Source organism: Charadrius vociferus, unplaced genomic scaffold (assembly GCF_000708025.1).
Source record: "Charadrius vociferus isolate BGI_N301 unplaced genomic scaffold, ASM70802v2 scaffold413, whole genome shotgun sequence".
NCBI classification, from domain to species: Eukaryota; Metazoa; Chordata; class Aves; order Charadriiformes; family Charadriidae; genus Charadrius; species Charadrius vociferus.
Window position 1 is genome coordinate 1947003 of NW_009647738.1, and position 11140 is coordinate 1958142.

The window sequence follows — 11140 nt, forward strand, 5'->3', positions numbered from 1 at the left end:
CGTGCTTGCATCCACTGGAAAGAAAAGGCTGGTGAGCCCTGCCGCGGGCTGTTTGTATGATTGTTTCTTTCCACAGCTGTGTTTTTTTGAACTGCTCTTCCTGTGTTCTGTTATAGAATAGTCTTACAGGAACCAATCATTAGCGCTAAAATACCTCAGGTAGGAGTGCCAGTGTGACCTGCCAACCGATCAGATTGTGGATTGCAGTGGAAAAAACTGAATTATACTAACCATTCCAGCACCACATTAGAGATGGGAACAGAGGCTTTTTTAGGGCAGCGCAGACTCACGTGTGATCCAAGCCCCCGCTGTAGCAGGGCGGCGTGTGTCCAGATTTCACACCGAGTGGCATTTCATTCAAACAAAAAAATAATGTAAATTCAGTGGAAGGGTTAACAAGGTCATGCTTGTCCCATTACCATGTAGAAGCACCTGCTGCAATGGACACTGTTGTCCTGTCACCTCTTTTAATTCATTCATGCTCATTCCTGGTGCACATATGCCACCCTTCTAATACAGAAATACTGGAAATGGTTCTAGCCCTTTCTGCTTCTTAACTTATGTTATAGGGCAGTTTGCGGGTAGAGAAGACACATTTGAGATAGGACAAGTACAAGATCCTAAAATAGGGCTCACTGCCTAAACCTGGCAGGTGGACAAATGTACCTAAATGGTACCATGAGTGACACGTTTCTCCAGGGGTATGGGAACGCTTGTGTCTTAGTGGCATAAAGGCTCTTTGGAGTAAAGAGGGCCAGCAACACACTTTGTACACCTGTCTAAGATAGCAAGGGAAAAAGGAAAAGGAGGCTTATACCACAGGACACACTGACATAGTAAGCTATAGTTTTGGATTTCCTCATGTTCTCGTTGGATTGATCACCTAATATGGATGTGAAGACCAGAAGAGAAGATGGACTTCTTTTGAACTGAACTGTATAGTCTTAAAGTACTCGTTTATCTACATTAACATACTCAGTAATTGGAATGCTGCTTTAGTTAAGATTGCAGCTTCCTGTATATGTTGGTTTGCAATGTTTGTGTTATTTCAGGGAACATAAGACAATATGGAAAAAGCTATCACCTAATGTTAAAGAAGGAATTAAAAAAAAAAAAATTTCTTGCTTCATTGATAAGCCAAGGATGGTAGTATCACAGAAGAGTCATTTTAAATTTGGGCATTTGTGAATACCTGAGCAAATAACAGTTGTTTGACAATTGAGCTCTGTAGGCTCAAGTGCTACACATTCTCATGGAGAAAGGGGTTTAGCACAGCCCTGGCAACACTGATGGGATATCCAGAACTTGAATTAAGATAACCAACATTTAGGGTTGTGTTAATCTCTCTCACATGTTCCCCAGACAATCCAAAAGACTGTACCAGAAAAGACCGATCTTGATTTAGACAGGCCTTTTGGTTGTTACTGCCCAGTAAAAATGCATAAGCCTTTTTTCCTTTGTTCTCCTATATCCTTGTTGAGGCAGTGTTTAAACTGTCCCTTTGACAAAAACGTCTCTGACTTAACATCTTCACAAGAAGCTCAGCCACACTCATTTCTTTTGAGACAAGACTAAAGATTTTAAAACCTGGACCTAGATGGGTAAACCTGTCCCTGTGGAATCACTCGACTTAAATAGCTGGAGTGGGAGTTTGCATGGCTGTCCTGGGTTTCAGGTACTATGCCACTCGATGGTGTTTTCTGTTGCAGTTTGGCTGTGGCACTGGAGGAGTGTGGTGCAACTAGCAAGGGCCTCTTTTTTTTTTTTTTTTTTTTAATCATTACTGTTTCTTTTATTGGGAAACACAATTGTTCATATTTGTTGAAGATGCTCTACTCCGTTATATTTACTAGAGTACCTGAAGTGAGTGGCATCAGAAATCAGTAGGGGTGGTAGGACCGTCTAGCTAAGGTTATGGATGAGCTCTGCATACCAGTTAAAGTTGTGTGTAAACAGGAATAGCAGGAGAAATTAACTGGTGCATTGGACAAGCTGAGCAGGGCTTTAGACGCACTGATGGAATTAGGTGGGTTCTGGGTTATGGAGAACAGGAGCATCAGCTGGGTAAGGCAACCTGCAGTGTCTCCTTTGCTCTGTACTGGTCCCAGAGCTTGGTGAAAGCACTTGCAAAATAATGAGTAATAGTCACGAGTTTCCTCCTCCTTCCTTGGCCCTGTTTTGGTGTATTTGGACCTGCTGGTCATGCTAAATACATCCCTGTGTCAGAAATTCCCCAGCTGTCCACACTCATTGCTCCTATGACAGGAACGTACCATGGCCATTATAATCCCCATTTTTGGTTTTATTTGAAGTACACACATGTAGAATTTGCAGACCGCTTTGAACTGAGCGGGTCTGTCCGTGCGTGTGTACCTCTATCCTGTGACTTTTTTTTTTTAAATTAACAGTAGCTTCAATTTTGCATCAGTGCATGGTTAAAAAGCAATACACATGTCAGCTATTTCTTAACTTCATTTCTCCAATGAATTATTTCTCCTGTTTTTTTTGTTTGTTGTGCAGTTGACTGAAGAAATGTTAACATCCCGCTCTAAATCTCTCAGTGGAGTCTCTGTTCCCTTCTCTGATATAACAGATGGGTTATTGCTTGTTATAATTATTAACATTGTGGTGTGGGACAGGGTTAGGGTGGGAGCCATTTCGGGGGGCGAGGGCGGGAGGCTGCGGGAGTTGTTAAGGTTGGAATGTTAACTCCAGTGGTGACTGACTGTTTCCGTAATAGCAGGTTGTTGTGGCTGCACGCTCTAGTACTTGAGGCTGTGTACTTCACTAAGCTTGTGGTAGAGCCTAGGGCGAACTGCTGTCCCAAGAGAATGCTGGGATGGATAGAACTAGCCAATATGAGTCTGAACGTGGTGACTTTGCTGGTTGTTCTAGCTCCAGATGTCAGCATGCTTAGTTTTTAATTTTGATTAATAAATGTTACGCCATTCCCCCTCCCACACCTGATTCCAACCCTTCTTTTCTTTTCTTCTTCTTTTTTATTTGGTTTTGGTTTGGTTTGGTTTTGTTTTCCTTTATGAGAGACATGAGTTAAGAGAATTACATGATAACCCTTTTTGGTTTCAAACTGCATCTCACTGTCATGTTCAGAGTGTGTGCCAGGCACATTTGAAATGGCTTCTGATCTGAAATGTGGCTGGCAAGCGTGGGGCAGAGTGGGGGGAATCTGGGTGCGTGCTGAAGTCAGCTGCCCTGAGGAGGGTTCTGCCAGGCAAAAATGTCCCATATCCGTGCCCAAGTGACAGACCCCATCAAGAGTTCAAAAAGATTGTAAACTTATGGGAATACCACAATGACATTGGAGCGAAGTGTTGTCTTAATTTAGTGAGGTCGATGAAGGTCTGATTTGGATTAAGACTGCAGCTTATTCCTCTCTTCTCCGTCACATTTTGGAGGTGGGAGTACTGGTGGTGCAATGATAGCATGCCAAAACCAAGCTACACCTCACCAAACGGTCAATCCAAAATGCAGGGATTGAAACAACTAGATGAAATTAAAGGGGAAAAACTGTAACAGGACATCTCTTTCAGGCAATGTGGAGATGTTTCAGAGGTATGGATTTGTGTTCCTCTTTCTTCTGTTAACCAGAAGATTGAAGAGGCTGTAAGGCCCTCTCCTCGGGAGTAAGAAAGGGTCCCCAGGTTTGTTTTGGTTAGCACATTATCCTTCGTGGGGCTAACACAGGCCCCACAAAAGCAACCAAAACTAATTTAAAATTATTACTTCTAATATAAAAGCCACCTAGCCCAAAACTGAGCACTGCTGAGCAAACACACAGTCCTAAGATAGAGCTGATCTTGTAGTCATAGTTACATATATGCAAAAGATCTATAGGGAAGAAGTGGTAGAAGTATGTTGAGCTGATTCTGGGGGTGAACAGTGTAAGTCTGCCTTCTGGCCCTTCAAACTCTGAATGTCAATTGGAGAGAAAAAAAAAAAAGCCAGAAGCAATCTGGAATTTTCTGATGTTATTTATGGCTCATTGTCTTTCTAGCAAAGCCACGGTTCATTTACCATTGCCCTCCCCAAGTTAACAAAAATGTGTTCAGAAGTGTACAATAAAGAAAGCTCTAACCTGGGCTTCAGAGCCCTCTTTGCTGTCTGCCATGCAACCTTTACCCCTGGTCTGAAAGGTGGCTGGCCTCCCTCCCTCATTACTGCAGGGTGTGCAGAGCTGCCTGTCTCAGCCAGGTCTTCCTCTGCCCCGAGCACTCCTTGTGGGAGTTCCAGGAGGAGACTGACAGGTCTTCTTCTGGGTCAGGATTCACATTTTGCCAGCCCAGCTGTAAGTATGTTTTTAGTAACTACCTCTTAGCAGTGTAAGCAGCTTAAGGACCTTTACTACAGGTGTGCAGCATAGGCAGAAGTGCAGCAGCAATACAGACTGTTCTGGCATGATTTCCCCCGACCTGGTTCCTTATTACATGGAGGAAGGGAAGAATGGTCTGGTTTGTACCTGTGTCAGTTTGTTTTTTGCCAGCCCTGAGACCACCAGAGGTTGTCTTCTCTGGCCATCTTTTCCTGATTGCTTTTTGGCTTCTCTGGCTATTGGTACTTTTATGTATCTGGACCAAATTAAATTCTAGCCTTTTGGGTTTCCCAGGCTTAAAAAAAGAAATAGAGGAGGAAAAAACCCCAGGAATTTCTCTGAACGGTCCCCTTTCTAAAATAAACACTTCACAGAAAGTGTCTATCTGTGATTTCCCTAGCGTGAAGAGGAAGGGGACATAAAACTTGCATTGCATGCAAGATTTCAGCTTTCCTCTGGTTTTCAGTTCCTCGATGCCAAATTTATTTTCCTGCAGGGATATAACCATATAACCGTGCTCAGGCTTGCTTTAGTTTATTCCTTCTGCTAAACAACAGAGTAATGGAAGAGTCTCTTTGGTCCTTCTGAGGAAAGGCATACACATGAGTTAATGGGCGATGCTTGCGATAGACATGACATGGGAGCCGATGCAGTTTGAAACACTTCCTCTCCTTGTGATGTGTGTGACTTTTTTTATTTATTTTTATTTTTGATGCTCTGCGTGGGTGGACAGGTATCTGTAAAGTCAGTTCTCTTCTCTCCTGCAGGGTGGATACGCAGCCTACAGATATGCACAGCCTGCTACTGCAACAGCAGCCACGGCCGCTGCAGCCGCTGCAGCAGCTTACAGCGATGGGTATGTAAGGGGGAGGTGTCCATGGGGGCTAGCTTGCTGTGCTCAGGGATTCAAGGAGCACTGATCCATTACAGTACTTCTACTTCTTTCCCTGTTTCTTTGTCTTCCTTGCACTCGCACGCGCACACATGCATGCACAACCCAACATGAAAGACTTGAATGCACGGTTTGTCTCTCTGCTCCCGGGCAGTATTGCCCTCCGGTGTATGTGAGCTGGCACAAATCCTGGCCTCTTCCCTATCCTTGTGATTCTGTGCACAAAGGAGGCGGTGTGGTTACGCCTCAGAGTCAAAAGACCTGGCTTGCCTTGCCAGCTCCTTGCTGTATGACTCTGGGCAGGTTGTTTAATCACTGGGTGCATTTCTTTCCCCATCCATAAAGTAAAAATCACTCGGCTCATACAGTACTCTAGGATGCTTTAACATATAGCTCTGTATAGATACAAAGGATTATCATCATCTGCTTTGCTTAAGATTTTTCATCTCCTGTGCATTGAGGCTGTGTTTTAATCCTAGCACATGTGAGACCATTAAAGTTTATACTCCCTTTTCATTCTGGAGAATCCCTCACTGCTTTCCATTTAGCAGCTGTTACCATGCCAGTAGCATTAGCGCCAGCAGTCACTCTCCTCCCAAATTGCATCACGCGAGGTAAGGGATGCACTAGCTGTCACGTCAAAGGTGCTGACCTCTTTCCGACAGGTCAAGCTCATGGCTTCTGCCGCGTTCCTCCTTGCAGGCTGTTCTCCCACCCATCTCATGCGATGCATGGCAGCATGCCCGTAGGATCTCTTCGAAGAGGTGCTGCCTGCGTGCATGTGTGTGCATGTATGCATACATATGTGTAAAAGGGCATGCTGCTTCTTCCATTGCCTGTGGTCAGACAGCTGTTTCTCTGCCCCTCCAAAGTGACCTTTTTTCTCTTTTTCTTTTTTTTTTTTTTTTTTTTTCATATCTTTTCTCCCTCTCTTCAGTTATGGCAGGGTGTACACAGCAGATCCTTACCATGCCCTTGCCCCTGCCGCTAGCTACGGAGTTGGCGCTGTGGTAAGTGGGATTTTCTTTCTTGTGCTGTTTCTCATTTCCAGCGTGGGGAACAGCTGTTCACTGGGTATCAGGTAATGAAACTTCACCCAGAAAAACCTTTTTGTTGAAGGAGGACATCCTTAGCTGCAGTGCTGGGTTCCCAGTTATTCTGCATTCCTATGTTTGTGTGTGCACACTAGGAAAGGAGCCAGGTTGTAGGAAACGAATTATTACACACCCATTATTACACACAGGACATGGTAGAAGAATGTCCTGAAATGTCAGGAGCCAGAACATTGGTGGTGAATTGGCAGAACTGTATCAAGGTGATATATAGAGCAAAAATCAGCAACAGTTAAAGATGCAAGACAGCCTTTCTTGCCATTTACATTAACTTCAAAAGCTTGTGTTGCATGTTGAAAAATCAGTTCTAGGAAGGGAATAAGTTGTTCTCGTGACATCTTGCAGCAAAGCTGCTCCACTTGGTGTTTGCTCTTCCACTAGTGGAAGGATGCGGTGTCCTGCCTGCCAGCAGTAGTTACACAAGGGCAGGAATGAGGTATGCTGGCACAGGAGCGGAGTGGAGCAGCTTGCTGAAAACACATGCTTTCCCATCTGCTTCTAGCCAGCACAGTATCTGTGTTGTTGCAAAGGCTGGAATACAAATGTGCTCAGAGAAAGAGACAACTAAATATAGATATCTGCAGTGTAGCACCGCTGTTTGAGCCTCAGCTCATCATGTGGATTCTCTTCAGGGTTGATGAAGGAAAAGCGGGTACTTCTAGGATACCAGGTCATCATGTCTGGTTTAGACCTTTACCTTAAGGCGAGGTGAAGAGCATCCTAGAAGTCCTGGTCTCTGCTATGTGTAAAGACAGCCTAGACAACTGGCTCAGAGATTAGGACTCATGAGTCCCATCTCTGGTACCGAACTCCCTTTGACTGAGACTTGCCAAACTTTACCTGCAGCTGGCTGCCCGTGAGCATGTCCTCCTGAGCCATGTCTTTGGTTTTGCAGGCAAGATTCCCCTCTCTTGCTTCTTAGAGGTGCTAATGGTGGCGGGTCAGTGCCAGGACATGCCCGTTAGGCCTTCTGAGAGCATTCAGGTGCTGTCCTGAGTATTTCTTCACAGTTCACCTCCTAACAACCTCTTCTTCTCTCGTTTAATTTCTACAGGCGAGTTTATACCGAGGTGGCTACAGCCGATTTGCCCCCTACTGAAGTGACGTGAGCCCCCGGCAAGTGGGACAGCCCCCCCAGTTCATGAGGCCTGGCTATTGCAATATTTACTAGTAGAGGAACTCTATAGCAAGACGAGGAGGAAAAACAAAAAACAAAAGAGAAAATACTTTTTTATACCTCACTATGTTCTTTGAATATGTATTTTTTTTTCCTTTAAATTTCTGCCTTTAATTCTTTTGTTCCAAAGATTGTGCATTTTTTTGGGTTTGTTTTTTTTTTTTTTGTTTTTCGTTTTTGGGTTTTTTTTAACTGTGGTAAAAATAATGCATTTCCGTGTCTGTATGTTGGTGCATAGCTTATCCTACCAATCACGGAAAAGGCGATTAGCGATAAGGAAAGCTGTTAGAAACTGATACCATGTGATTAATCAGGAACACGCAGACAGAGTTACTTCCCTGGGTCTGGTGCTTGGTGTCTGTGAGACAGGAGGGTGTGAGGGAGAAGTCTCCACCTGCTGTGTTTCTGGTCTACAGAAGGAAGAACTCTTTGGCTGTGGCTGGGACCTTAATGCTGGTTGGAGATAGCCATTTACATTCGAAAATGGGGGAAACGCAGAGACTTTCCTTGTTTTTATCGCCATCTGACACGCACAGGCTTGGGACAGTTTCAGCAGTGTCAGGATTTTAGACTTGGCGAGAGAAGATTTCCTCAACCTGCCCAAAGACTTTGGCTGTTATCTGCTGTATAGGGGACAAGACTTTGAAAGGAGTTTTTGATGAGGATGATCTTTCCCCACCCCACAGAACTTATTCTAGCTGACTGTTGCCCGTTGCCGATGGCTGTAATTACCTTAGTTTTCCTTCCTCCTTTTCAAGATCTTTCTCCCTTGCTGTCCTTTTCCTCCCCTTCTTTCCTCGAGGAGTGGCAGATGCAATGCAGCATCACACAGAGTTACCTCTGTTGCGGACGGCAAGCAGTTCCACTCGGGGAGGTGAAGCGCACGCAGCCTTGCAGAGGAAGAAAGCTAGCTGAACAGTCCTGCATCAGCGCGGTGCTCGGGCGCTCTGAGACCCAGCGTGCAAGGTCTCTCCTCCGGTTCATCCTGAGCTGCTTAGGCACTTCTGCAAGTAATCTTGTTTCAAATAACATGAGTGAGGAAAAAATCGAGTCATGTATAAGCTGCTGAGGCGAGGGGCAAGCATGTGGGTCTGTGTAGGGGAAGAGGGTCTTTTATACCTAAACGTGATCCTGAAGTAGTTTTCTTTCCATCAGGAGTTTAAGGGGAGGCAGAAGCAGTTTGTGCAAGCTTTGAATTCATAGGAACTTCCCCCCACAAGCTATTTCAGGCCCTTGCATAGTTGTGTTGGAGCCCCTGGGTCTGTTTTACCCAGCCTATCGTAGAAAGTTGTGTACCTGGTCTGCTGAATCCATAGAGACACTACATATTAGAAGATTTGGAAGCAGAGAGACTATTTAGGGGAGGGCTCCACGACTCCCAAGACCGTCTCCCTTCTGCTCTCACGTACAGTGATTTGGCTGTGTTTCAATATCAGCATTCTGTGTGAGCTGTGCTGCGATGGGGAGTTACTGCTCTCCGGAACTCCCTGCTCAGCTGCTGGCTCCCAGAGTTCTCCCAGTAACCCCAGTGCTCTGAGGCGGGGTCCCTAACCACATGTTAGAGAAATGCAGAAGCGTGGTTTTATTAGGCTGCCTCAACCCCCTCGGTTGGTACTGGGGTGACCTCGCCATCCCCAGAAGGGCTGCTGGGAGTGTGGGTTTGTTGGTGGAGCCTCTCCAGCTCCTGTCATACACCTGCTGCTCCATCCACCGCTGATACCAGAATAGGAAACCTCCTGCATTTAACACTAAGCGATGTCAACAAGCAGAGCTCCCAGGGAGGTGTCGTGGCCCAGCCACGCACAACCACGCATTTTTATACCCTTCCCCAGTGATACACGTAGCCTCTCTGTGTGCAGCGGAGAGGAGGCACCTCAGATGGGAAGAATGGGGAAGCCATTAGTTAAGCTAGAGACCCTGAAGCTATTGATTCTCTGGAGGAATAGCTAGATAAGGGGGACACCAAACTGCCAGCCTGTTGGCCACCTTTTTTCTTTTTTTCTGGTTTTATTGTTGGTTTTTAACTTTTTTTTTCAAGCCAAAGTTTGGTTTGTTGCTGTTATGACAATTTTTTTTTGTTGTTTGTATATAAATATTTTAATTAGCTTGAAAATGGGGAGGGGGGAACAGGGTGTTGGGGCTTTCACAAAATCTAGGAAATGAGGGCGACTCGGGGTGTTTGGGGGGCTTTTACTGCCTGAGTTGGGATTGGGGAGGGAGGACTTGTGATAGAAATAGTCATATTCACGGGGAGCCGTTTCCACCACAGGGCAGCCAGGGGACTTCTGGAGCTGAGATGCAGCAAAAGCCTCTACTGGACTTGTTCTACCCACCTGTGGGGTGGAGGGGCTGGGTGAGGCTGTCCCTTCCCTTGCCCGCAGGCAGTTCCTCATGGAGCAGGTCTGAAGGCTGCGAGTGCGAGGAGCGCAGCTTGCAGAGCCCGTCCGGGGCAGCTGCTCATCCCTCTGCCCCTTTCCTGTGTTTCAGTTCAGCTGGTTCTGACTGCAGCTCCCAAAAAGGGGGGCTCTCCCTCCCCGAGTGCCCTCCCCTGCCCTGGCAATGTCGCCTGCAATGCCCCCCTTGCCACTTGGCCTCTCTGGGAATAGGGAGGCCAGCCCCATTTCTGCCTCCGAGCAGAGTCTATGCATGGCAGCTTCAGCCCGCCCGAGTATATTAGGAGTTGAGGGGTTTAGTGCAGAAGCGCCCAACCTTTGCAGGGCCGTGGTCCCCTGTAGTATGATCTCCGAGTAATACCTGCTCTAGACCATCCAGCCTGATTCGTCCTGTATCCGAGCCCGGCCTGCTGCAGTCGCTCCCTGCCAGGCTCCTCCGGTGCATTAACCAGCCGGCGTCTCCTTGACTCCGTTGTTAATGCTGCAAGATCCCTGCCGAGGCAGCTCGCTGACAGCCCAGCTTGCTGCTCTCAGCAGTGAGCTGCAGAGGGGGTGCCGGGACGCTTGCGTGGCTTGGGACTGGAGGTAGCTCGCTGGTTCCAGGTCTCCGGAGCACCAGACCTCCCAAAAACTTGCACACCAGCTGGAATTTTGCAGCGAGGTTTCTCAAGCGAGTGTTGTGCCGTGGCGGGAGAGCTCTTCAGCCTTTTGCCCTTCTTGGCAAACGACAGCTCTGGTTTCACCCAGATGTATGAACGGGCTTGAGATGCCTTCAGAGTAGTCAAGCTGCAGCTATATCCATTTTCTGAAGAAGTGAGGACAAAGCCTATATCTCCCTATGCAAAATGAATTATACTTAATGAATTAAACTGGGCCCTGGCTTATTTGACTGATGGCAGCTAGTGCTTGTCCCCGAGGTGGGTCTGCAGTCACAGGTCCCTCGCAAAGCAGGGTTTGGCTTTCCAAGGGAAACCGCACAGGCAGCCTGGCAAATAGCTTGCTGTTTGTCACCACCCAGTCTGGTGGCATCCGGGATTCCTCTTGATGTAGAGGAAAAGATGTTTCTTTAAGTGTTGCTATTTGTACTGTCTTGCAATAGGTCTGGCCAGCACATGATACTGTACCGGTAAAATTTTGGATCGAAGAGTTGATTTATTTAATGTGCTGATGTATCTTTCCTTGTGGGTACAGTTGTGCTGGTCCAAAGATGACTTCTACTGGTATAGCATATTCTCT

General features: G+C 46.4%; 1 protein-coding gene across 3 annotated transcripts in view; it reads left to right on the top strand.

Moving 5' to 3' along the window:
• The window catches only part of RBFOX2 (RNA binding protein, fox-1 homolog (C. elegans) 2), a 110073-nt gene extending 102538 nt beyond the window's left edge, over positions 1-7535 (top strand). For 2 of the 3 annotated variants that reach the window (XM_009881871.1, XM_009881870.1), the window contains exons 11-13: positions 5098-5186; positions 6160-6232; positions 7389-7531. In XM_009881871.1, coding sequence (XP_009880173.1) covers positions 5098-5186; positions 6160-6232; positions 7389-7433 — 207 coding nt within the window. In that variant the 3' untranslated portion in view covers positions 7434-7531. Of the gene's footprint in view, positions 1-5097; positions 5187-6159; positions 6233-7388 lie in introns of all 3 variants that reach the window. The other variant, XM_009881872.1, reaches the window with a different exon arrangement.
• The last annotated feature ends 3605 nt before the right edge of the window (positions 7536-11140 follow it).